This window comes from Ovis aries, chromosome 13, assembly GCF_016772045.2.
Source record: "Ovis aries strain OAR_USU_Benz2616 breed Rambouillet chromosome 13, ARS-UI_Ramb_v3.0, whole genome shotgun sequence".
NCBI classification, from domain to species: Eukaryota; Metazoa; Chordata; class Mammalia; order Artiodactyla; family Bovidae; genus Ovis; species Ovis aries.
In genome coordinates, this window is record NC_056066.1 from 43129654 (window position 1) to 43151265 (window position 21612).

The 21612-nt window shown below is 39.8% G+C and overlaps 1 protein-coding gene across 1 annotated transcript; it reads left to right on the forward strand.

The window, feature by feature from the left end:
* Window positions 1–1817: 1817 nt before the first annotated feature.
* LOC106990122 (dihydrodiol dehydrogenase 3-like) lies at window positions 1818–21612 on the forward strand. The gene is made up of 9 exons (XM_004014319.5): window positions 1818–1930; window positions 4905–5072; window positions 5448–5564; window positions 6805–6882; window positions 7303–7425; window positions 8237–8346; window positions 9218–9383; window positions 20876–20958; window positions 21472–21612. The coding sequence occupies exons 1-9, from the start codon at window positions 1847–1849 to the stop codon at window positions 21512–21514; spliced, it is 972 nt and encodes a 323-aa protein (XP_004014368.1). The 5' UTR covers window positions 1818–1846; the 3' UTR covers window positions 21515–21612.

Here is a 21612-nt window from a genome sequence, read left to right on the forward strand (position 1 = left end):
ATGTTTTTCTCTCTTTTTTCCCTCTCTCTTTTTTCAGATTTGTTGTTTCACCTTTCTTTATTGTATGCCTTTTCTCTCTCTCCTTCTGTGTGTTCCTAACTGGGTACTTGGACAAGAACAGCATACCCACTGTTTGCGGATTTGTACCACATCCAGTTTGTCCTTTGCTAGTTGACGTGGCATGTCCCTGTTCTGGGGTCAGCCCAACAGGAATCTAAGGGAAACTCAAGTCATTTCTGAGTCAACAACTTACTGGCCCATGAGTGGCTTTCTGATTCTGGGAAATTTATGATTGTTTTTGAACGTCTTATTACCCCCCAAATCCACACCCCAGTTCTATCATGGATTTACATGGTCTGTGTCTGTCCCTACCCTTAGTCCCTGGCCCTGGTCCCATACATATCTATTCCCCCTGCAGGTGTAATGAGCCACTCCAGCTGCTCTTCAGTTCAAGCTCAGACTTAAGTGAAATGGACACCATTTTCTTGGCAAGCTCCAAGTAGTGGAGAATATCGCATATAAGGATTTCTGCAATGAGTCTCCTTTGAGGGAGGCAGCAGGGTGCTGACCCGCTGACCTTTACAGATCAAGATGGCTCTGTTCAAGTCAGGGGAGAGATGAGTGTAAATAAAACATACGGAAATGTCCTTCCAGTCTTTTGGATCTTCCCTAGTTTTGCGTTCACTTTGTTGCTGTAGATGTTTTTTTGGCTGGTTCCCAGAACTCCGACGACATTTTTCAGCTGCTTTCTTTTTCCATACTTCCCTTTTCGAGGGAGACTTCACTCCTCCTAGCTCATTATTTTGCTGACATCACTCTAACAACATCTGCTTGTACCAGTGCATCATGGTTTCCCTTACTCTTCCTAAATGTGTTGCAATTTCAGTTGTTTATTGGTTTTTCTTTTATGAATAATGTTTAGCACGATAACAAACTGTGTAAAATATGTGTTGGTTATATAATAAGAGTAATCTAAAAAGTTATGTAACTTAGTTCAAGGTATAAACACTCAAGAGTCTGTTTGAACCTGCACATGGTATCCACAAATTGTTAATAATTGACGTCAATAAACACTTTGCCAAAATGTCTGGTTTTGGTATCCTTTTCAGAATTTCACCCTAGTCAGGTCTGTAAAGGCTTCTCAGGTGGCCCAGTGGTAAGAATTCACCTGCTAAATAATGACACAAGAGATTTAGGGTTGATCCTTGGATCAGGAAGAAACTGTGGTGTAGGAAGTGGCAACCCACTCCAGTATTCTAGCCGGGAAATTCCATGAACTGCGGAGCCTGGCAGGGTGTAGTCCATGGGGTTGTAAAAGAGTCAGCCATGACTTACTGACAATACCTCTACCACCATAGGTATGTACAGCAAAATAATTTTGCTGCTGGAAAATTTAAAAGGCAAATTTGCTTTGTTTCACATTTTGATTCTCTATTAAGAGATTACATTTTGGAAAATGCTTAATAATCAACACTTCTTAATTGTGTGATAAGTGTGCCTTCCTATACTATGAAGTAGTTGTTTCAATTGATGTTTGATCAAAAGTGGGCTTCATAATTAGAAAAGTGAAATGACTGGTATGTGGAGGTTTCTGTGTAACATTTGGTCAATAATTGTTGGCACATTTCATCATTATATAACTGAAGTTATTCTGATTAAAAAAAAAAAACTACCAATGTAATTGGCTTAATTTCTCTTCTTACCCTATGGGCACTGGTTTAATCCTCTCCTCCTCCAATGTATCTGCTAACATTGGACAGTCAGCTAGGGTGTTAACTTCCTGTTATTTATAACCTGTGAAGGCAGAGGAAAAGATCAATCTGCTTATTCAGAGGTAAAACAGGCAATGGATCCCAAAGGCCAGAGAGCGAAGCTTAATGACGGCCACTTCATTCCTGTCCTAGGATTTGGCACCGCTGAAGTTAAAGAGGTAACAGAGGTGGTTTGGAGTTGAGATATAAATAGTAGTGGATGTAACATGAGTGAAAGGGACTTGGGTTGTCAAGCACTGAGCTTCTGCCTAGCTCCTTTAGCCACTAACCAGGCTAGAACCATGTCCTGTGAAAAGGGAGAGAGTATCCAGTCTTCACTCTGCATCAGGGTCTGAGGCTGTGCTCACCTGCAGATTACTCTGGGTTCCCCTCCAGTTTCTGTCTCTTTCCCAGCTTGGCACAAGAGGTGAGACTTGGCTGTCAAGATCACTGACTGTAAACTGCTTTGCTTTGAGGGCGATTGCAATGGCTGGTTTCTCTGTGTATTTCATTAGTTCCAGAACTGTTAACTCTTTCAAAAATGATGTGACCCAGAGAAATATTTGAGGTGGAAGTTCTTAAGGATGAGGTGAATATGAACTAATGGGATAGAACTGGTTCTCTACCATGGGGTGCCTCGTAGATGCCAGGCAAGATACTCCAGTTGTGTTTTGCCTTGTACTTCAGTTGCTCCTTGGAAACTTCTTCCAATGGAAAATATGGTGTCACTTGAGGGGATAAGCTACCATCTCACAGGCCATGTTGTGTAATGTATCCTTGGGTGTTGTAATGTCATTTTATTAAAGTGTAGTTTTCAGTGCTTGGACAGAAAAGGGACTAGCGGACAAATCTCTAGACCTGAAGCCAGAAAGTTTGCTGTCCATCTTGTCTTTAGAGAATGCAGTTGTGACAAGTTCTGGTCCTGAAACTTTGGGTCTCACTTTTATCATTTGGAGAACAGAAGGAAATATTCAGAGGCATTTTGGAAAGAGAAGACAGCACTTCACAAAGTAGGGTGCAGGAAGTAAAGTGACCAGGCTAGTACTAAAGTTCACTGGCCCATTCCTAGTACATCCCTGAATGCCAAAGTGTTTAAGAAAGACCAGGACAGAACCCAACAAAGAACAGTTACCCTAATTATCTACCTCCTTGAAATAGAAAAGATTCTGACACATGAAAAAGAAATAGAATATTATTCAGCGTTTAAAACAAAGTTAATACTGCCATTTGAAATTACACAGGTGAACCGGGAGAAGTTTAGCTAGGTGAAGTAAGCCAGAAATAAAAAGACAAATACTACATGATGTCTTTGTGAAAGTGAAGTCACTCAGTCGTGTCCAGCTCTTTGTGACCCAGTGGATTGTAGCCTACCAGGCTCCTCTGTCCATGGGATTTTCCAGGCAAGAACACTGGAGTGGGTTGCCATTTCCTTCTCCAGGAGATCTTCTTGCCCCAGGGATCAAACCTGGGTCTCCCTCATTTTAGGCAGATGCTTTACTGTCTGAACCACCAAGGAAGTCTCTTTGTTGGTGGAATCTAAAATAGTGGAACTTATAGAAACCGAGAGTAGAGAAATGAAGACCAGAAGCTGGAGATAAATCTGTGAAAAATGGAAAGATGTTTGTCAACAGTCTAGACCTTCAGTGATATGAAGAATAAGTTGGTGACCTGATGCACAGCACCGTGCCTATAGTTATAAATAATGGGTGATACCCTGAGATTTTGTAGAGATTAGATCTGAAGTTTTCTTACAAAACCCCTAAAGTAAAGTAAGTGAAATAAGGGGTCTGCTAAATAGCTTGATTTTGGTGATCATCAACAATGGATCCTTATATGAGAACATCACTTTTTACACCTTGAATAGATACAGTTTATATTTGGTGTATTCCAAGTAGCTTCACTGGTAGACAGTGGTCTTAGAAGCTTTCACCTTGCTTCTTGATGCTTTTTGTTATTGTTGTTTTTCAGTCACTAATTCATGTCTGACTCTTTGTGATCCTATTGAAAGATTGTTGTTGAATCACGCAAAGATGCCAGGATTCTTGGCCCCCAGAGGAGAAGAATTCAATCCGGGGCCAGAGACGAGGCTTGATCACTCAGAGCTTTTGTGTAATAACGTTTTATTAAAGTATAAAGGAGATAGAGAAAGCTTTTGACATAGGAATCAGAAGGGGGCAGAAAGAGTACCCCCTGCTAGTCTTCAGCTGGAAGTTATATAGTCACTAGCAGTCTGTTAATGAAAGAAAGGAATGTCTTAAAACTCAGACTGGCACCAGGCCTCTCACCCATAAAATGCATTTTGGGATAATCTTGGCACCAAACGGTTCATCATGGGCCATAAAATGATTAACTTGAATCTTGAAGAAGGGCAGATCACCATACAAATAGTTTTATTTACATAGATTAGGGGAACAATATCTGAGTATAACATACTGGTTTGTCAAGTGGATTCTGAGCCAAGAGGTGGAACCAACTTGAAGACAGAGTTTGGGGTTAGCATAGCTTAAGACAAACATTTCCATAAGAAAAAGGCATTGATTATCTCCAGGTTTGAGTATAGTTAACTTCAGGTGAAACCAGGTGTCATGGCAACACAGTATTTTAAGAGAAACCTTCTTTTAAATTTGTATAGAGAAGGGAAAAATATCTCTAGTTTGCTTCCTCCTGCTGCTTAAGAGAGATAAAAATGTCTGACACTTGCAGGCTATTTCCTCCGTTTGCAGACCCCTGGCCTTCCTGCCTGTTACCCTCTCACTATGGATCACAACAGGCCAAGCTCCCTGTCTCTCACTATCTCCTGTTGTTTAATGTCTTTACCATATACCTTATACGTTTTTGATTTTGATTCAAGAATCTTGTAGTACAAATCATATTCATGACTACAACTTAATGCTGAGTCCTTTGGGTCCACTGAACCTGGAGGTGGTCTTGGGGTCCTCCGATGACTATGATCGACCACAGATCATTTGGGATGTAAGGGTTACTGGGTGTGTATTTAAAATCTGACCAGGAATGTTCAGGGAAACTATCATGTGTTCAGCACTAGACATAGAGAACTAATCAAAGATATGAAGAAAAGTTTTGGAAGATCAAAGGTTGTGCTAGCACTCTCTTAATCATGTGGGTATTCATCTACCTTTGTTGCTTACGTAGGCTGCTAAGAGTGAAGCTCTGGAAGTCACCAAATTCGCTATAGAGGTTGGGTTCCGCCATATTGACTGCGCTTATGTGTACCAAAATGAAGAACAGGTTGGCCAGGCCATTCAAAGCAAGATTTCAGATGGCACTGTGAAGAGAGAAGACATATTCTACACTTCAAAGGTGCTGCATGTTGTATGTTGAACATGTGTACTAGTGAGTGTGCCCAGATCACTATTATATAATAGGATCATGTTTGGTGAAACCAATACAGTATTGTAAAGTAAAATAAAGTAAAAATAAAAATTAAAAAAATAATAATAAAATAAAATAATAATACACACAAAAAAAGAATTGATTGGTGAACTATGCTTCTTGGTATATTCTTTAGGTATTAGAAATCCCTGGTGTTCAGTGTTTAAGACTTGGCACATCACTATCATGGGCCCCCGTTCCATCATAGGTCAGGGAAGTAATATCCCACAAGCCATGCAGTAAGACCAAAAGAAAATTTCCTAAATTATTATTAATAAAATTTCTATTCTTTAATATTTTCAGCTTTGGTGCACTTTCCTTCGACCAGAGTTGGTCAGACCAGCCTTGGAAAAGTCACTGAAAAATCTTCAACTGGACTATGTCGATCTCTATATTATTCATTTTCCACTGGCTACGAAGGTTGGATATATGTGTGATCACATCAATTTTAAATCTTGTGTTAGAATGTGCATCAATTGGCATGGATGCTTGAATTAAGATTTTTCTTAGTAGATTGAAGGGATGATTATACCAGAGTAGAATCCCCCAAATAATAATTTGTGATCAGCCTTTTACTGAGCTTCTTTGAATCTGTTACATGCCCCCCAGACAAATGAGTTAACAATCTGAGACTCTCTGCCAGAAAAACTTGAGGAAGTAGAAATAGGCAAGTTCTGCACACAGTCTTGATTATGACTCCTGAGTGTCTGGGGATTTCGTGGACCAAGAGTTTGGTGGAGCCGTGGTGAACCTGGGACTGCCTCATATTGAACATGATGAGTTAATCTTGTCTTTCACCCTTTCAAGGTTAGCAGATTTGGTGCTGCTCCCTCTGGGTGCGTCTAAACTTTGTACCTTTATAAGGAGTTGGGAGATATTGTCTACAGTCTTGCTTGACTTTATGAAGAGCTTTGTAGACTGCACTTAGTCATTAAGAATGGTTTACTTAGAAATCTTGATTTCTAGTTATAGAAATCAACTCAAGCCATCTAATGCAAACTTAGTGGAGTATGTAGGTGGCAAGTCCCAGACACAGAGAGTTTTGAGGATTTGCAGGGCTCCTCAGAAATCTCTTTTTTCTATCCCTTATAAGAGAATTACTTTATTTTTAATGAACATTTTCCATTGGTGGGAAATATGACCTTGGGGGCATTTCAAAGCTCAGGGTCATAAACATTTGAGAGCACGTCTGGATCTTTCACATTCCATATAAACTTAATGAGAGCCTTGCTGGTTCACATGCCTGTCCCAGGGCATCTAATGCTAGAAGGGTAAAGGAAATTTGATTATCTAGCCCAGGTCTAGTTTATAATTTTTATTCTGGAAATTATGGCACATAACTTACTGCCATTCTCAGATCAGAGATATTTCAAAAGAACCAAGTACAGGGAACACAAAAAATTAACAGAAGTTACTGGAAGTCCCTTTTAGGACATAGAAAAATTATATTTATTGCAACATATAATAAGCGTAAGAGATTAGAATAAGCCTACCTCAAAAGACATTGCTTACAACTCCATACACAAATCACTTTGCAAATATTAGTATGTAGAAAGTTATAAACCTACCTCATGGAGGTTTAATTCCTAGTGCCTGGCAGCCTGGCTAAATGTGGAGAAATCATTTTGTCACATCTCTAATATATCTGCCTCCATTCCAGCCAGGGGAGGAATTGCTTCCAAAAGATGAAAATGGAAAACTGATAGGTGATTCGGTGGATCTCTGTCACACATGGGAGGTGAGTCCAGAGAGGAGAGAACCAGAGGAGGATCCAGGAGAGGGGGAAACTCCTTCATTTCTTCTACCTGTGAGAATGGGCTGTGGACCATCAGACTCAGCAGTTCATGAATCTAAGGGCTGGGATGCTGGGTTTGTGGTGAGGAAACCATTGCTGAAATGTTCATAGAAAAGAACGGAGGAGGGGAATATGGGACAGTGTAGACAGGCATCTCTTTCCTTCCTTGTGATATGTCTTCTCCAGGGTTTTCTAAGGAGGAGTTGGTAATTGTTCTTCTTATATCATGACCTTCTTTTCCTTTTTCATTTCTTAAAATCAATGTAAATTCTTGACATGAGACACTTCTTAAGATTTTTTTCCAGCATTTATTCTTGATCTATCACTCATTTCAAATGACTGCTCACCACCCCTCCCTCCCAGGCCCTGGAGAAGTGTAAGGACGCAGGGCTGACCAAGTCCATTGGGGTGTCCAACTTCAACCACAAGCAGCTGGAGAAGATCCTGAACAAGCCAGGGCTCAAGTACAAGCCTGTCTGCAATCAGGTGAGCAGCTTGGCTCCTCTCCCTCCTGCTCTTCACAACCTCCTTCTTGCACTGGAGCCTGATGAATGTCTGTGCTCCCCTCCTGTTCATCCAACCTTTGTGGGACAGAGGATTCTAGAGAGTAGAGTCGCTGTCTGGGTAGTATGAATAGAACCCCAAATGGTATCTCTATCTGATGTAGTCTGGATGGAAAAGGTAGGGAGGGCATCCTGCTAAATTGTGGGTAGAACCTTCAATTAGAGGTAGGATGTGTTTTCCTGAGATTAAAGGATGAAAAAGATTGGATGGAAAAGTGCCCTGGAATGAACTTTGTGTACGAAGGAAGCCATGAAAACATTGAATGGGAAGTAAATTTATAAAGTAACCAATCAACTGAAATGGGTGGTAAGGGTTTGTGTGGGGTTCTGATGGCTGAATCCTTAGTCTTGGTGTCTCAACATTTATGAGTCTCAACAGGGAGCACAGAACAGAATAATGTGCTGGAGATGATGAAAGTCATCCAGGTTAGAGGGTGAAGTTAAAGGTTCAAGGTGATGCTAACAGAAGATAAAACATTTACCTGGGAATATCTACTCAAATATAGAGTACATCTTTTTATTACTCAACTTGGACTGGTTCTCCCATCCATGGTCTGTCATAAAATTAACTGTATAAACACATTTTTCTCTATTGCTCTCTAGATGTTGATATTTCCATTTACATTTAATGTTGTAACCTTTCCTTTAAGCACTTAAAACTTTTAATCTGCTTCTGTCATATTAATATTACCTTTTCAAATAATCTAACACTCTTCTCTGTTGACATTCTACAGGTGGAATGTCACCCTTATCTCAACCAGAGCAAACTGTTGGATTTCTGCAAGTCACATGATATTGTCCTTGTTGCCTATGGTGCTCTGGGATCCCAACGAGTAAAAGAATGGTATTGAATACTACTGAAGACAACTGGGAGTTTCCTTAAAATTCAATTTTTGATGAGATTTTAAAATACAGTACTCAGATAACTCTCATAAGCAAAGGGGAGTGAGGGGACAGATGGAATATTTTCTTCTATCTTCCTATCACCCAGCCATTTATCTACATTGTATTAGCATGTAGACTCATCATTAACAGATATCTGCATTAATATCTATATATAATCCCCCAGTTGAAACCAGAAACACAAGTTTATGTCATGATTTATATAGATATTAACTAATAAAACATTTCTAAAAATAGAAATTCCAAGCCTCACTTACCTTATCTCTAAAATTGACATAATAATATGCAATTCTAAGGTCTATTATGATAGAAAAAACTAAACTTGAACCATTTTGGTATATATCTAAAGAAGAGTAATGATAGAACAGATTTCTCTGATTTTGAGAGTACTCAATATTTATCACTTAGGAATATTCACTTAGGAAAGTGAAATTTTAAAAAAATCCCTGTTTTTTTTTTTTCCCTTCTGTTCTCTGTTCATGCCCTTGATTATAGATGCAAAACAACCTCTGAGAATTTTTTTAAAAACCCACGACTTTAGCAATCCTGGTCTCAGGTCAATAACGCATCCAAATAATCTGAAGAGCTTTGTAAACACAGAATGGGATGTAACACAGTTGAAATTCTGATTGAGTTTGTCTTCAGCTAGCCATGTAATTTTTATATCTGACAAGATCACAGGTGATCCTGATGATGCTGATACACTTTGAGAAGCACTGGTATAGAGTGGACCTACTTAATCTGTTTGGGAAAACTACTCACAATCTACATACTTAGTCTCAGCTCCTGTGGATGTCTGAATTTTTTTCTAGGGTGAACTTGAACCACCCCGTTCTCTTGGAGGACCCGGTTCTCTCTGCCATTGCCAAAAAACATAAGCAAACCCCAGCTCTGGTTGCCCTTCGCTACCAGATACAACGTGGGGTTGTGGTACTGGCCAAGAGTTACAACAAGAAGCGGATCAAAGAGAACATACAGGTGATGAGTGGGGCTCTCGGCACAGGGCTCCTATGGAATATCCTTTATGAGGGTCATTTTTTGTATCTCAAGACTTTCCTTGAGACAAGATGAATTACCTGTTCTTCCTTGTGCATGAATGCCTTGTGTGTATTCCTGATGGTTTTCTCTTCCTGCTGCGGCAGCAGGAGAGGTGGCCTCCCTGGAGAGGGTTCAGTTCTGTTCAATTAAGTTGCCCAGTCATGTCTGACCGTTTATGGCCTATGGATTTCAGCACGTCAGGCTTCCCTGTCCATTACCATCTCCTGGAGCTTGCTGAAACTCATGTCAATTAAGTCGGTGATGCTGTCCAAACATCTCATCCTCTGTCATCCTCCTTTCCTCCTGCCTTCCATCTTTCCCAATATCAGGGTCTTTTCCAAGGAGTCAGCCCTTTGCATCAGGTGGCCAAAATATTGGAGCTTCACCTGCAGCATCAGTCCTTCCAATGAATATTCAGGACTGATTTCATTTACAATTGACTGGTTTGATCTCCTTGCAGTCCAAGGGACTCTCAAAAGAGTCTTCTCCAACACCACAGTTCAAAAGCATCAGTTCTTTGGCACTCAGTTTTCTTTATGGTCCACCTTTCACATCCATACATGGCTATCGGAAAAAACATAGCTTGACTATATGAACCTTTGTTAGTAAAGTAATATCTCTGCTTTATAATATGCTTTGCAGGTTTGTCATAGCTTTTCATAGAAGGAGCAAGGGTATTTTAATTTCATGGCTGCAGTCACCATCTGTAGTGATTTTGGAGCCCAAGAAAATAAAGTTGGACAAAAAAAAAAAAAAAAGATTTTAGTTCAAGTGCTCATGTCTGCAATTTATCCTCTCACCTTGTACAGATGATGCCTTATTACCTTCTTTCTGATGGATGAAATTGCATTATGTGATTATTTTATGCTGTTTGGACTGTAAACACCCCACATTGTGTATCTTGGAAACAATGAAAATTTGTTTGTCACATTTCTGAGGCTGGAGGTCTGAGGTCAGGGTGCACTCTTGGTCAGGTGAGGGCCCTCCTCCAGGTCACAGGCTTCTCTGTGTATCTTTACAATGAGGAGGGGCCAACAGAGCTCTCCCAATATCTTATATGAATATGATATTGTTGAAATCTCATTCATGAAGGCTTCACCATCATGACCTAATTACCCCTCAAAGGCTCCATTTCTAACACCATCCATATGTGAATTTGGGGGCACAAAATTATGGCAGTGATCTTCAGCTCCAAACCATAGTGGTTTTATTTTGCCTTTCCCTGAATATTCATAAGGTTTCACCTTCATATATTTAATCTTCTTGAGTTTCTGTCTTTGTGAAGTCCACTTTTGCAAGGTGTCTGTCTTTAGTTTTCTGTGTAAGAGACCATTATTGTACCCTTAGACATAACTGTACTGAAAACTCTCTCCAGTTTTAAGATTTAATGCAGAGAACAGTTATGTGTCTCTTGATTCTGTGGTTTGAGATCCTGCCTACAGTCAGCTCAACTGTTGTCCTCTTGGTTGGGCTCTCTCATGCATTTGCTGTTCAGTGCAGAGCAGCTGGGCAGTTCTGCTTTAGCAGGTGGATATGACTCTTGTCAGAGGAGACTGCATGCTTCTCCATGCAGTTTTTCATGTATATTTGGCTAGAATCTGGTCAACTAACTTGGTTTTCATCTCAGGACAACACTGTAATTTCAAGCCAGGGAGTGGGAAAAAAATCCATGTCATTGTCTCAGCTCAGAACTAAGTCACCACTTCTGGCAAATTTTACTGTCCAATGCAAGTTTCAGGTCAGGCTATGTCAAGGGTCAGGGATATGGTCCCCTGAAGAATTGTTTTCCTGTTTCCATTCAAATTTGGCTCTGAAATGCACCTAAAATGAATTTTCTGGCATGATATAAATGATTGCCTATATGTTTATTTAAATGGAAATCTAAGTGTCTCTATATTTCATCAATTTTCATTTTCAAGTCTGTCATATAATAAGTGTCCATAAGTACATTTTTGGCTCTTCTCTCTTTTTAAAAAATTAATTAATTTACTTTAATTGGAGGCTAATTACTTTACTATATTGTAGTGGTTTTTGCCATACATTGACATGAATCAGCCATGGGTGTACATGTGTCCCCCATCCTGAACCCACCTCCCACCTCCCTCCCCATCCCATTCCTCAGGGTCATCCTAGTGCACAAGCCCTGAGCACCCTGTCTCATGCATCGAACCTGGACTGGCAATCCATTTAACAGATGATAATATACATGATACAATGCTATTCTTTCAAATCATCCTACCCTTGCCTTCTCTCACAGAGTCCAAAAGTCTGTTCTTATATCTGTGTCTCTTTTGCTGTTTCACATATAGGGTCATTGTTACCATCTTTCTAAATTCCATATATATGTGTTAACATAGTGTATTGGTGATTTTCTTTCTGACTTACATCACTCTGTATAATAGGCTCCAGTTTTATCCACATCATTAGAACTGATTCAAATACATTCTTTTTAATAGCTGAGTAATATTCCATCATGTATATGTACCACAGCTTTCTTATCCATTCTTCTGTTGATGGACATCTAGGTTGCTTCCATGTCCTAGCTATTGTAAGTAGTGCTGCAATGAACATAGGGGTACATGTGTCTGTTTCAATTCTGGTTTCCTCGGTGTATATGCCCAGCAGTGGGATTGCTGGCTTGTATGACAGTTCTATTTCCAGTTTTTAAAGGAATCTCCACACTGTTCTCTAGAGTGGCTGTACTAGCTTGTATTCCCACCAATTTAGTGTAAGAGGGTTCCCTTTTCTGCACACCATCTCCAGCATTTATTGTTTGTAGACTTGTGATAGCAGCCATTCTGACTGGCGTGAGATAGCAGTACCAATGAGGAACCAATGGTACCTCACTGTGGTTTTGATTTGCATTTACTCTGATAATGAGTGATGTTTAGCATCTTTTCCTGTGTTTGTTACCCATCTGTATGTCTTCTTTGGTGAAATTTCTGTCTAATTCTTTGGCCCATTTTTTGATTGGGTCGTTTATTTATCTGGAATTGAGCTGCATGAGCTGCTTTTATATTTTTGAGAATGATTCTTTGTCAGTTGCTTCATTTGTTATTATTTTCTCCCATTCTGAAAGCTGTCTTTTCACCTTGCTTATAGTTTCCTTCATTGTGCAAAAGCTTTTAAGTTTAATTAGGTCTCATTTGTTTATATTTGCTTTTATTTTCATTACTCTGGGAGGTGGGTCCTAGAGGACCCTGCTGTGATTTATGTCAGAGAGTGTTTTGCTTTTGTTTTCCTCTAGGAGTTTTATTTTTTCTGTTCTTATGTGTAGATCTTTAATCCATTTTGAGTTTATTTTTGTGTATGGTGTTAGAAAGTGTTCTATTCATTCTTTTACAGGTAGTTGACCAGTTTTCCCAGCATCACTTGTTAAAGAGATTGTCTTTTCTCCATTGTATATTCTTGCCTCCTTTGTCAAAGATAAGTTGTCCATAGGTGCATGGATTTATCTCTGGGCTTTCTATTTAGTTCCATTGATCTATATTTCTGTCTTTGTGCCAGTACTATACTGTCTTAATGACTAGCTTTGTACTATAGTCTGAAGTCAGGCAGATTGATTCCTGTAGTTCCATTCTTCTTTCTCAAGATTGCTTTGGCTATTCGAGGTTTTTTGTATTTCTATACAAATTGTGAAATTATTTTTTCTAGTTCTGTGGAAAACACCGTTGGTAGCTTGATAGGGATTACATTGAACCTATAGATTGCTTTGGATAATATACTCATTTTCACTATATTGATTCTTCTGATCCATGAACATGGTATATTTCTCCATCTATTTGTGTTATTTTTGATTTCTTTCATCAATGTTTTATAGTTTTCTATATATAGGTCTTCTGATACTTTAAGTAGATATATTCCTAAGTATTTTATTCTTTTCTTCATAATGGTGAATTGAAATTGTTTCCTTACTTTCTCTTTTTGTTTTCTCATTGTTAGTGTATAGGGATGCAAGGGATTTCTCTGTGTTAATTTTATATCCTGCAACTTTACTATATCCATTGATTCAGTTCAGTTCAGTTCAGTCTCTCAGTTGTGTCCGACTCTTTGCAACCCCAAGGAGGCAGCACGACAGGCATCCCTGTCCATCACCAACTCCTGGAGTTTACCCAAACTCATGTCCATTGAGTCAGTGATGCCATCCAACCATCTCATCCTCTGTCATCCCCTTCTCCTCCCACCTTCAGTCTTTCCCAGCAGCAGGGTCTTTTCCAATGAGTCAGCACCTCGCATCAGGTGGCTAAGTATTGGAGTTTCAGCTTCAGCATCAGTCCTTCCAATGAATATTCAGGACTGATTGCCTTTAGGATGGACTGGTTAGATCTCCTTGCAGTCCAAGGGATTCTCAAGAGTCTTCTCCAACAGCATAGTGCAAAAGCATCAATCCTTCAGTGCTCAGCTTTCTTGATAGTCCAACTCTCACGTCTATACACGACTACTAGAAAAACCATAGCCTTGACTTAATCTAATGTATTGATTATCTCTAGTAATTTTCTGGTGTTGTCTTTAGGTTTTTTTATGTAGAGGATCATGTCATCTGCAAACAGTGAGAGTTTTACTTCTTCTTTTCCAATCTGGATTCCTTTTATTTCTTTTTCTTCTCTCATTGCTGTGGCCAAAACTTCCAAAATTATGTTGAATAGTAGTGGTGAGAGTGGGCACCCTTGTCTTGTTCCTGACATTAGGGGAAATGCTTTCAATTTTTTCACCATGAGGATATTTCACCATGAGGATAATCTTTGCTGTAGGTTATCATATATGGCTTTAATTATGTTGACATACGTTCCTTCTATGCCTACTTTCTGGAGGGTTTTTTTTTAATCATAAATGGATGTTGAACTTTGTCAAAGGCTTTCTCTACATCTATTGAGATAATCATGTTTTTTATTTTTCAATTTGTTAATATGGTGTATCACATTGATTGATTTGCAAATATTAAAGAATCCTTGCATCCCTGGGATAAAGTCCACTTGGTCATGATGTATGATCTTTTTAATATGTTGTTGGATTCTGTTTACTAGAATTTTGTTAAGCATTTTTGCATCTATGTTCATCAGTGATATTGGCCTGTAGTTTTCTTTCTTTGTGGCATCTTTTTCTGGTTTTGGTATTAGGGTGATGGTGGCCTCATAGAATGAATTTGGCAGTTTACCTTCTTCTTCAATTTCATCTTCAGTTTGAGTAGGATGGGTGTTAGCTCTTCTCTAAATTTTTGGTAGGATTCACCTGTGAAGCCATCTGGTCCTGGACTTTTGTTTGTTGGAAAATTTTTTATTACAGTTTCGATTTCCATGCTTGTGATGGGTCTGTTAAGATTTTCTATTTCTTCCTGGCTCAGTTTTTGAAAGGTTATACTTTTCTAAGAATTCGTCCATTTCTTGCAAGTTATCCATTTTATTGACATATAGTTGCTGATAGTAGTCTCTTATGATCCTTTGTATTTCTGTTTTGTCTATTGTGATTTCTTCATTTTCATTTCTAATTTTGTTGATTTGATTCTTCTCCTTTTTTTTTTTTCCCCCTTGATGAGTCTGGCTAATGGTTGGTCTATTTTATCTTCTCAGAGAACCAACTTTCAGTTTTGTTGATTTTTGCTATAGTCTTCTTTGTTTCTTTTTCATTTATTTCTGCCCTAATTTTTATGATTTCTTTCCTTCTACTAACCCTGGGGTGCTTAATTTCTAGTTGCTTTAGGTGTAAAGTTAGGTTATTTATTTGATTTTTCTCTTGTTTCTTGAGGTAAGCTTATATTGCTATGAACCTTTCCCTTAGCACTGCTTTTACTGAATCCCATAGGTTTTGGGTGGTTGTGTTTTCATTTTCTCTGCATATTTTGTTTCTATGCATATTGTGATTTCTTCTGTGATTTGTTGGTTATCCAGAAGCGTGTTGTTTAGCCTTCAATAGTTTGTATTTTTAATAGCTTTTTCCAGTAGTTGACATCTAATCTTACTGCATTGTGATTAGGAAAGATGCTTGAAATGATTCAAATGTTTTTGATTTTACCAAGGATAGATTTATGGCCCAGGATGTGATCTATCCTGGAGAAGGTTCCGTATGCACTTGAGAAAAAGGTGAAATTCATTGTTTTGGGATGAATTGTCCTATAGATATCAATTAGGTCTAACTGTTCCATTGCATCACTTAAAGTTTGTGTTTCCTTGTTAATTTTCTGTTTAGTTGATCTATCCATAGGTGTGAGGGGGGTATTAGAGTCTTCCACTATTATTGTGTTACTGTTAATTTCCCCTTTCATACCTGTTAACATTTGCCTTACATATTGTGGTGCTCCTATGTTGGGTGCATATATATTTATAATTGTTATATCTTCTTCTTGGATTGATCCTTTAATCATTATGTAGTGTCCTTTTTTATCTCTTTTCACTGCCTTTATCAAAGTCTATTTTATCTGATATGAGTATTGCTATTCCTGCTTTCTTTTGGTCTCCAATTTTGTGAAATATCTTTTTCCAGCCCTTAACTTTCAGTCTGTATGTGTCCCTTGTTTTGAGGTGGGTGTCTTGTAGACAGCATATATAGTGATCTTGTTTTTATATGCATTCAGCCAGTCTTTGTCTTTTGGTTGGGGCATTCATCCCATTTACTTTTAAGGTAATTATTGATAAGTATGGTCCTGTTGCCATTTACTTTATTGTTTTGGGTTTGAGTTTATAAACTGTCTTTCCTGTCTAGAGAAGATCCTTTAGCATTTGTTGAAGTGGTGGTTTGGTGGTGCTGAATTCTCTCAGCTTTTGCTTGTCTGTAAAGCCTTTAATTTCTCCTTCATATTTGAATGAGATCCTTGCTGGGTATAGTAATCTGAGTTGTAGGTTCTTCTCTTTCATCACTTTAAGTATGTCCTGCCATTTCCTTCTGGCCTGAAGAGGTTCTATTGAAAAATCAGCTGTTATCCTTATGGGAATCCCCTTGTGTGTTGTTTCTTTTCCCTTGCTGCTTTTAATATTTGCTCTTTGTGTTTGATCTTTGTTAATTTGATTAGTATGGATCTTGGGGTATTTTACCTTGGGTTTATCCTGTTTGGGACTCTCTGGGTTTCTTGGACTTGGGTGGCTATTTCCTTCCCCATTTTGGGGAAGTTTTCAACTATTATCTCCTCAAGTAATTTCTCATGGCTTTTATTTTTGTCCTTTTCTTCTGGGACACCTATGATTCGAATGTTGGGGCATTTAGCATGGTCCCAGGGGTCTCTGAGATTGTCCTCATTTCTTTTAATTCTTTTTTCCTCTCTGCTTCATTTATTTCCACCATTCTATCTTCCACCTCACTTATCTTATCTTCACCTCAGTTATCTTCCACCTCACTTATCTTATCTTCACCTCAGTTATTCTACTGTTGTTCCCTCCAGAGTGCTTTTGATCTCAGTTTTGCATTATTCATTATTGATTGACTCTTTATTTTGTCTAGCTCCTTGTTAAATATTTCTTGCATCTTCTCAATCCTTGTCTTTAGTCTATTTATCTGCAACTCTATTTTGTTTTCAAGATTTTGAACCATCTTTACTATCATTATTCTGAATTCTTTTTCAGGTACACTCCCTGTCTCTTCATCTTCTGTTTGGTACGGTGGGCATTTATCATATTCCTTTACCTGCTGAATATTTCTAAGCCTTTTCATTTTGTTTAGATTGCTCTGTTTGGAGTGACCTTTCTGTATCCTGGAAGTTTATGGTTCCTCTTTATTGTGGAGGTTGCTCCCTGTGGGTGGGGTTGGACTAGTGGTTTGTCAAAGTTTCCTTGACAAGGGGAGAAAGGGAAGCTTGAACCAGTGTTCTGGTGGGTGGAGCTGGATCTCTTCTCTCTGGAGTGCAATGAAGTGTCTGGTAGTGAGTTTTGAGATGTCTGTGTGTTTGGTGTGACTTTGGGCAGCCTGCATTTTAATGCTCAGGGCTATGTTTCTGCACTGCTGGAGAATTAGCATTGTAGGTCTTGCTCTGGAACTTGTTGGCTCTTGGGTGGAGCTTGGTTTCAGTGTAAGTATGGAGGTTTTTGGATGAGCTCTCATCGATTAATGTTCCCTGCAGTCAGGAGTTCTCTGGTGTTCTCAAGTTTTGGATTGAAGCCTCCCGCCTCTGGCTTTCAGTCTTATTCTTATAGTAGCCTCAAGACTTCTCCATCCATACAGCATAGATGATAAAACATCTAGGTTAATGGTGAAAAGATTCTCCACAGTGAGGGACACCCAGAGAACTTCTTAGAGTTACGTGGAGATGAGAAGAGGGAGGAGGGAGGTAGAGGTGATCAAAAGGAGAAGAGGGAAAATCAAAAGGGGAGAGAACAATCTGGCCAGTAATCAATTCCCTATGTGTTCTTCACAGTCTGGAACACCCAGAGAGGTTCATGGAGTTACATAGAGGAGAGAAGAGAAGAGGGAGAAGGGAGATAGAGGTAAAAATGAGGCGAAGAGGGGGCAGTCAAAAGGGGAGAAACAATCTAGCCAGTAATCTGTTCCCTAAGTGTTCTCCATAGCCTGGAACACCCAGAGAGATTCACAGAGTTCAGCAGAGAAGAGAAAGGGGAGGGAGGAAATAGAGGTGACCTGGGGGAGAAAAGGAAGAGTCAAAAAGGAGGAGAGCAAATAAGCCAGTAATCACACCCCTAAGTGAAAATGGATACTGAAGATTAGATTCTTAAGGTACAAAATTGATAACAAATACCCAAAAGCAAAGATTAAAAATCTAGAGTAGAGGTTAGACTCTCAAAAACACAATATCAAAAATACAAAACAAAAGCAATCACAAAAACTATTAAAAAAATGTGAAATTTGCTTTAAAAATAGGGTCTTTTTTGTGCAAGGTAATAGTAGGTTATAAAAATGAAAATTAAAGGAGTAATAAAGAACTTAAAAATAAAAAATAAAAATAAACTAAAAAATGATATTAAAAATATATCTAAGAATTTCTCTGGAGCGCTTGAGGGCAGTGTGGGGTCAGTTCAGTTTCAGATAGTTCCTTGTTCCAACTTATACTTCTTCTCAAGGTCTATAGGCACCTTCCAATGGCCAGTCAATGCTAACTACAGGGTTTTAATCTGTTGCACCTCTCACTTCCAGAGCGGTTCCCTCTTCTTTGTTTATTGGCTTCCTCTGTTTGCAAGTCTCTTCAGTGTCTAATTTCTGCCCTGACACAAGGGCGTGAAAGTGGTCACTTATTTAGGCTCACTTGCTCAGTTGCGCTGTGGGGAGGGCGGAACACTGCAAACAAATATCACTGGTATGTATGGGGAGTGCTTGCAGTGTCTGGGCTACACTGGGTTTGCCCCAGCTCACGGCGGTGCATGCTTTCCCAGTCTACACTGCTCAGGCTCCAGGTTGCTGTGCAGGGGAACTGTCCAAAGAGGGCCTGGGGTTGCATGCACTTCCTGGGTCTAAGCTGCTCAGGTTCAGGTTCTTGTGTACTTAGCAAAGGCACAGACTTGGTTGGGCCTTCGTTTTATGCCCTTCCCAGGTCCAAGGAGCTCAAGTGACCAGGTGCATGGTGAGTGCACTGTCCCACGGGGGCTGTGCATCTTAATCACCTCCCTGGTCCCAGCTGCTCGGTTTCCAGGGTACACAGTGAAAGCGCCTCTCATGTGTGCCTTGTGTCTCTTCTGGGGAGCTGATCTCAGGCTGCAACCCTCCTGGCAGATGTCAACCTTCCAGGAACCCAGGAAGACTTTGTTAGCAACTGGAAGCCTGCACACAATTTGGTGGAGGATGCCATCTCTGGGGCTGAGATTGCCCCTCACTTTCTGGCTCTGGCTGTTGCCTGCCAGCCAATCTTCCTCTGGCAGGGGGATGGGTCTATCCACAGCCAGCTAGCTTTCCTTTGGTATTTGCTCAGTCCTTTGTTCTGGGAGTAGGCCAGGCTGTACCTTTGGTTAGAGCTTTTTGCAGGAAAGTTCTCTCCCTCACTCTCTCTTGTTTTTCTCTCTGGCTAAACCACGGTTTGGGTTGCTATCTCAGGTTAGTTCCCTCAGATTGTCCTCAGAGCATTCAGGCCCAGTCCTTACCTTAAGAATGTAACCCCCGCCTCCCTGTTCAGCCCCCACGCACTGGTGGCAGACATGAGCATCTGGGCTATTCTTTGCTGGGAATTGCAGTTAAGGCATGTATTCTGTGGATTATTCTTTTCCTCCTAGTTATGTTGCCTTCTGAGATTCCAAAACTCCCCACAGACCTGCTGATGAGAGGGTTTCCTGGTGTTTGGAGACCTCTCCTTCAAGACTCCCTCTGCAGGATGGGTCTCCATCCCTAACTCTTTTGTCTCTCTTTTTGTCTTTTATATTTTGTCCTATCCCCCTGCAAAGAGAATGGGCTGCCTTTCAGGGTGCCTGATGTCCTCCACCAGTATTCAGAAGTTGTTTTGTGGAAGTTGCTCAGCATTCAAATGATCTTTTGATGATTGTGGGGAAGAAAGTGGTCTCCCCATCCTATTCCTCTGCCATCTTAGGGCTGCCTTGGCCCTTCTCTTCTATTAATTCAGTTCTTTGTACTGTGTTCTTAAAATGGAAAATAAGTGTTCTTTCTCAGAATGGTACATTTGTCTTTAAAGATGTCTTGACTGCTCTTGACGGTTCTTTTATTTAAAATTTAGTATCACTTTACTGATTTCCACAAAAGAATATTTGTTTAACTCCTTGGATCATGCTGCACTGAAATACTAGATCACTCTGGAGAAATACATTTCTTTAGAAAATTGAGCTTTTCTTTTCATGACTGTGATGTTAATTTTTAATAAGTTGCTGTTCTTTAACATTTTAAACACTTTTCATAACTTTCTCCACTGAAGTGTTAGTTGCTTCAGTTGTGTGTGACTCCTTGCGACCCCATGGACTGTAGTCCATCAGGCTCCTCTGTCCATGCGATTCTCCAAGCAAGAATACTGAAGTTGGTTACCATTTCCTTCTCCAGGGAATTTTCCCAATACAGAGATCTTCTCCACTAAGGCACTGACATATAGGTTTTGTTAGATTTAGTCATAGGTAAGGAGTAAGTTTGAAGTCAGATTCTTGAATAGGCTTTCAAGGGGGAGCCTCCACCCGCACTGCTTCAGCTGAATGCTATCACCCTTAGGGCGTGCTGGGGGGAGGAAATCAGTCTAATGTTAGCTCAGGTTCAGGTATCGAGTCAGGAGTGTCCACAGCTGTTTGTTTGGAAAAAGAAGATTTTAGTTTGTTTCCTGTCGCAAGTGATTAACTTAGAAAGATAAGGGATTGATACACGGTAATGTTAGTGAGGTGGACAGAGTAGGAGAAGGTATGGGAAGAAGAGGTGAGAACTCAGCAAGGGTCACAGGTTGTTCTCCTGGAAGCTGAGAACAGACACGTCTTCCTTGTCCCCTCTTGTCTCCATCCAGCTGGAAAGTCCTCCAGTCCCCAGGGGGATGCTGGGTCCCTGGGGGAGAGGTTAACATGATTGTTCCTTCCTTCCAGGTGTTTGACTTTGAACTGACTCCAGAAGACATGAAAGCAATCGATGGCCTCAACAGAAATATAAGATACTATGAATTTCTTGTGTAAGTGACTGTTTCACAAACACAGTCTTTTTTTTTTTTTGTAGCAGAGAGATGAGCAGGGGAACTAAGCTTTTTAAAAGCTTAAGTCTAGAAAGAGTCCTGATTTCTAGCATAGGGGTGAACCAGGTGCTTCCTGCAGACCTCAGCCCAGAGGTTTCCTCCAGGGCTCCATCCTTGATCAACAGAAATGTGATTGGGGACCAGGAGAGCCCATCAGTAAAATTCCCACAGTTGACATTGTGGTGAATAGATTCACTACTTTGTGTCCCTAATCTCTGTGCCTGGTGTACCTCCTCTCAGAGCCCAGGGAGCCAGGAAACACAAAGGGCACAAAGCCTGCAGCCCACTATTCTTTCAGCGACCAGTGAACATGTTTAATTTTTAATTCTTTTTACATAAGGAAAAACAATTAGTTATTATATAAGAATAAAAAGAATATAGTTATTATATTAATAATAACTATATTATTATGAAGCCAGATTTCATAAATGAGTCCATCTCTTTGTCTTCCAGTGGTGTCAGTCACCCTGAGTATCCATTCTCTGAAGAATATTGATCAACTCACTGTGGTTCTTCGATAACTTTTTACTTCTGGGTGGTGAATATTTTTGTGTTTGATGAAGAAGTTTAAATAAAGTGTCTGAACTTCTGAAA

What these genes read in the sequence shown, in the direction of transcription:
- LOC106990122 (XM_004014319.5), top strand. Translation starts at nt 1,847, where the DNA reads ATGGATCCCAAAGGCCAGAGAGCGAAGCTTAATGACGGCCACTTCATT. An exon ending in ACATATTCTACACTTCAAAG is followed by an intron (nt 5,073 to 5,447) that starts GTGCTGCATGTT and finishes TAATATTTTCAG; the next exon opens with CTTTGGTGCACTTTCCTTCG. An exon ending in ATTTTCCACTGGCTACGAAG is followed by an intron (nt 5,565 to 6,804) that starts GTTGGATATATG and finishes CCTCCATTCCAG; the next exon opens with CCAGGGGAGGAATTGCTTCC.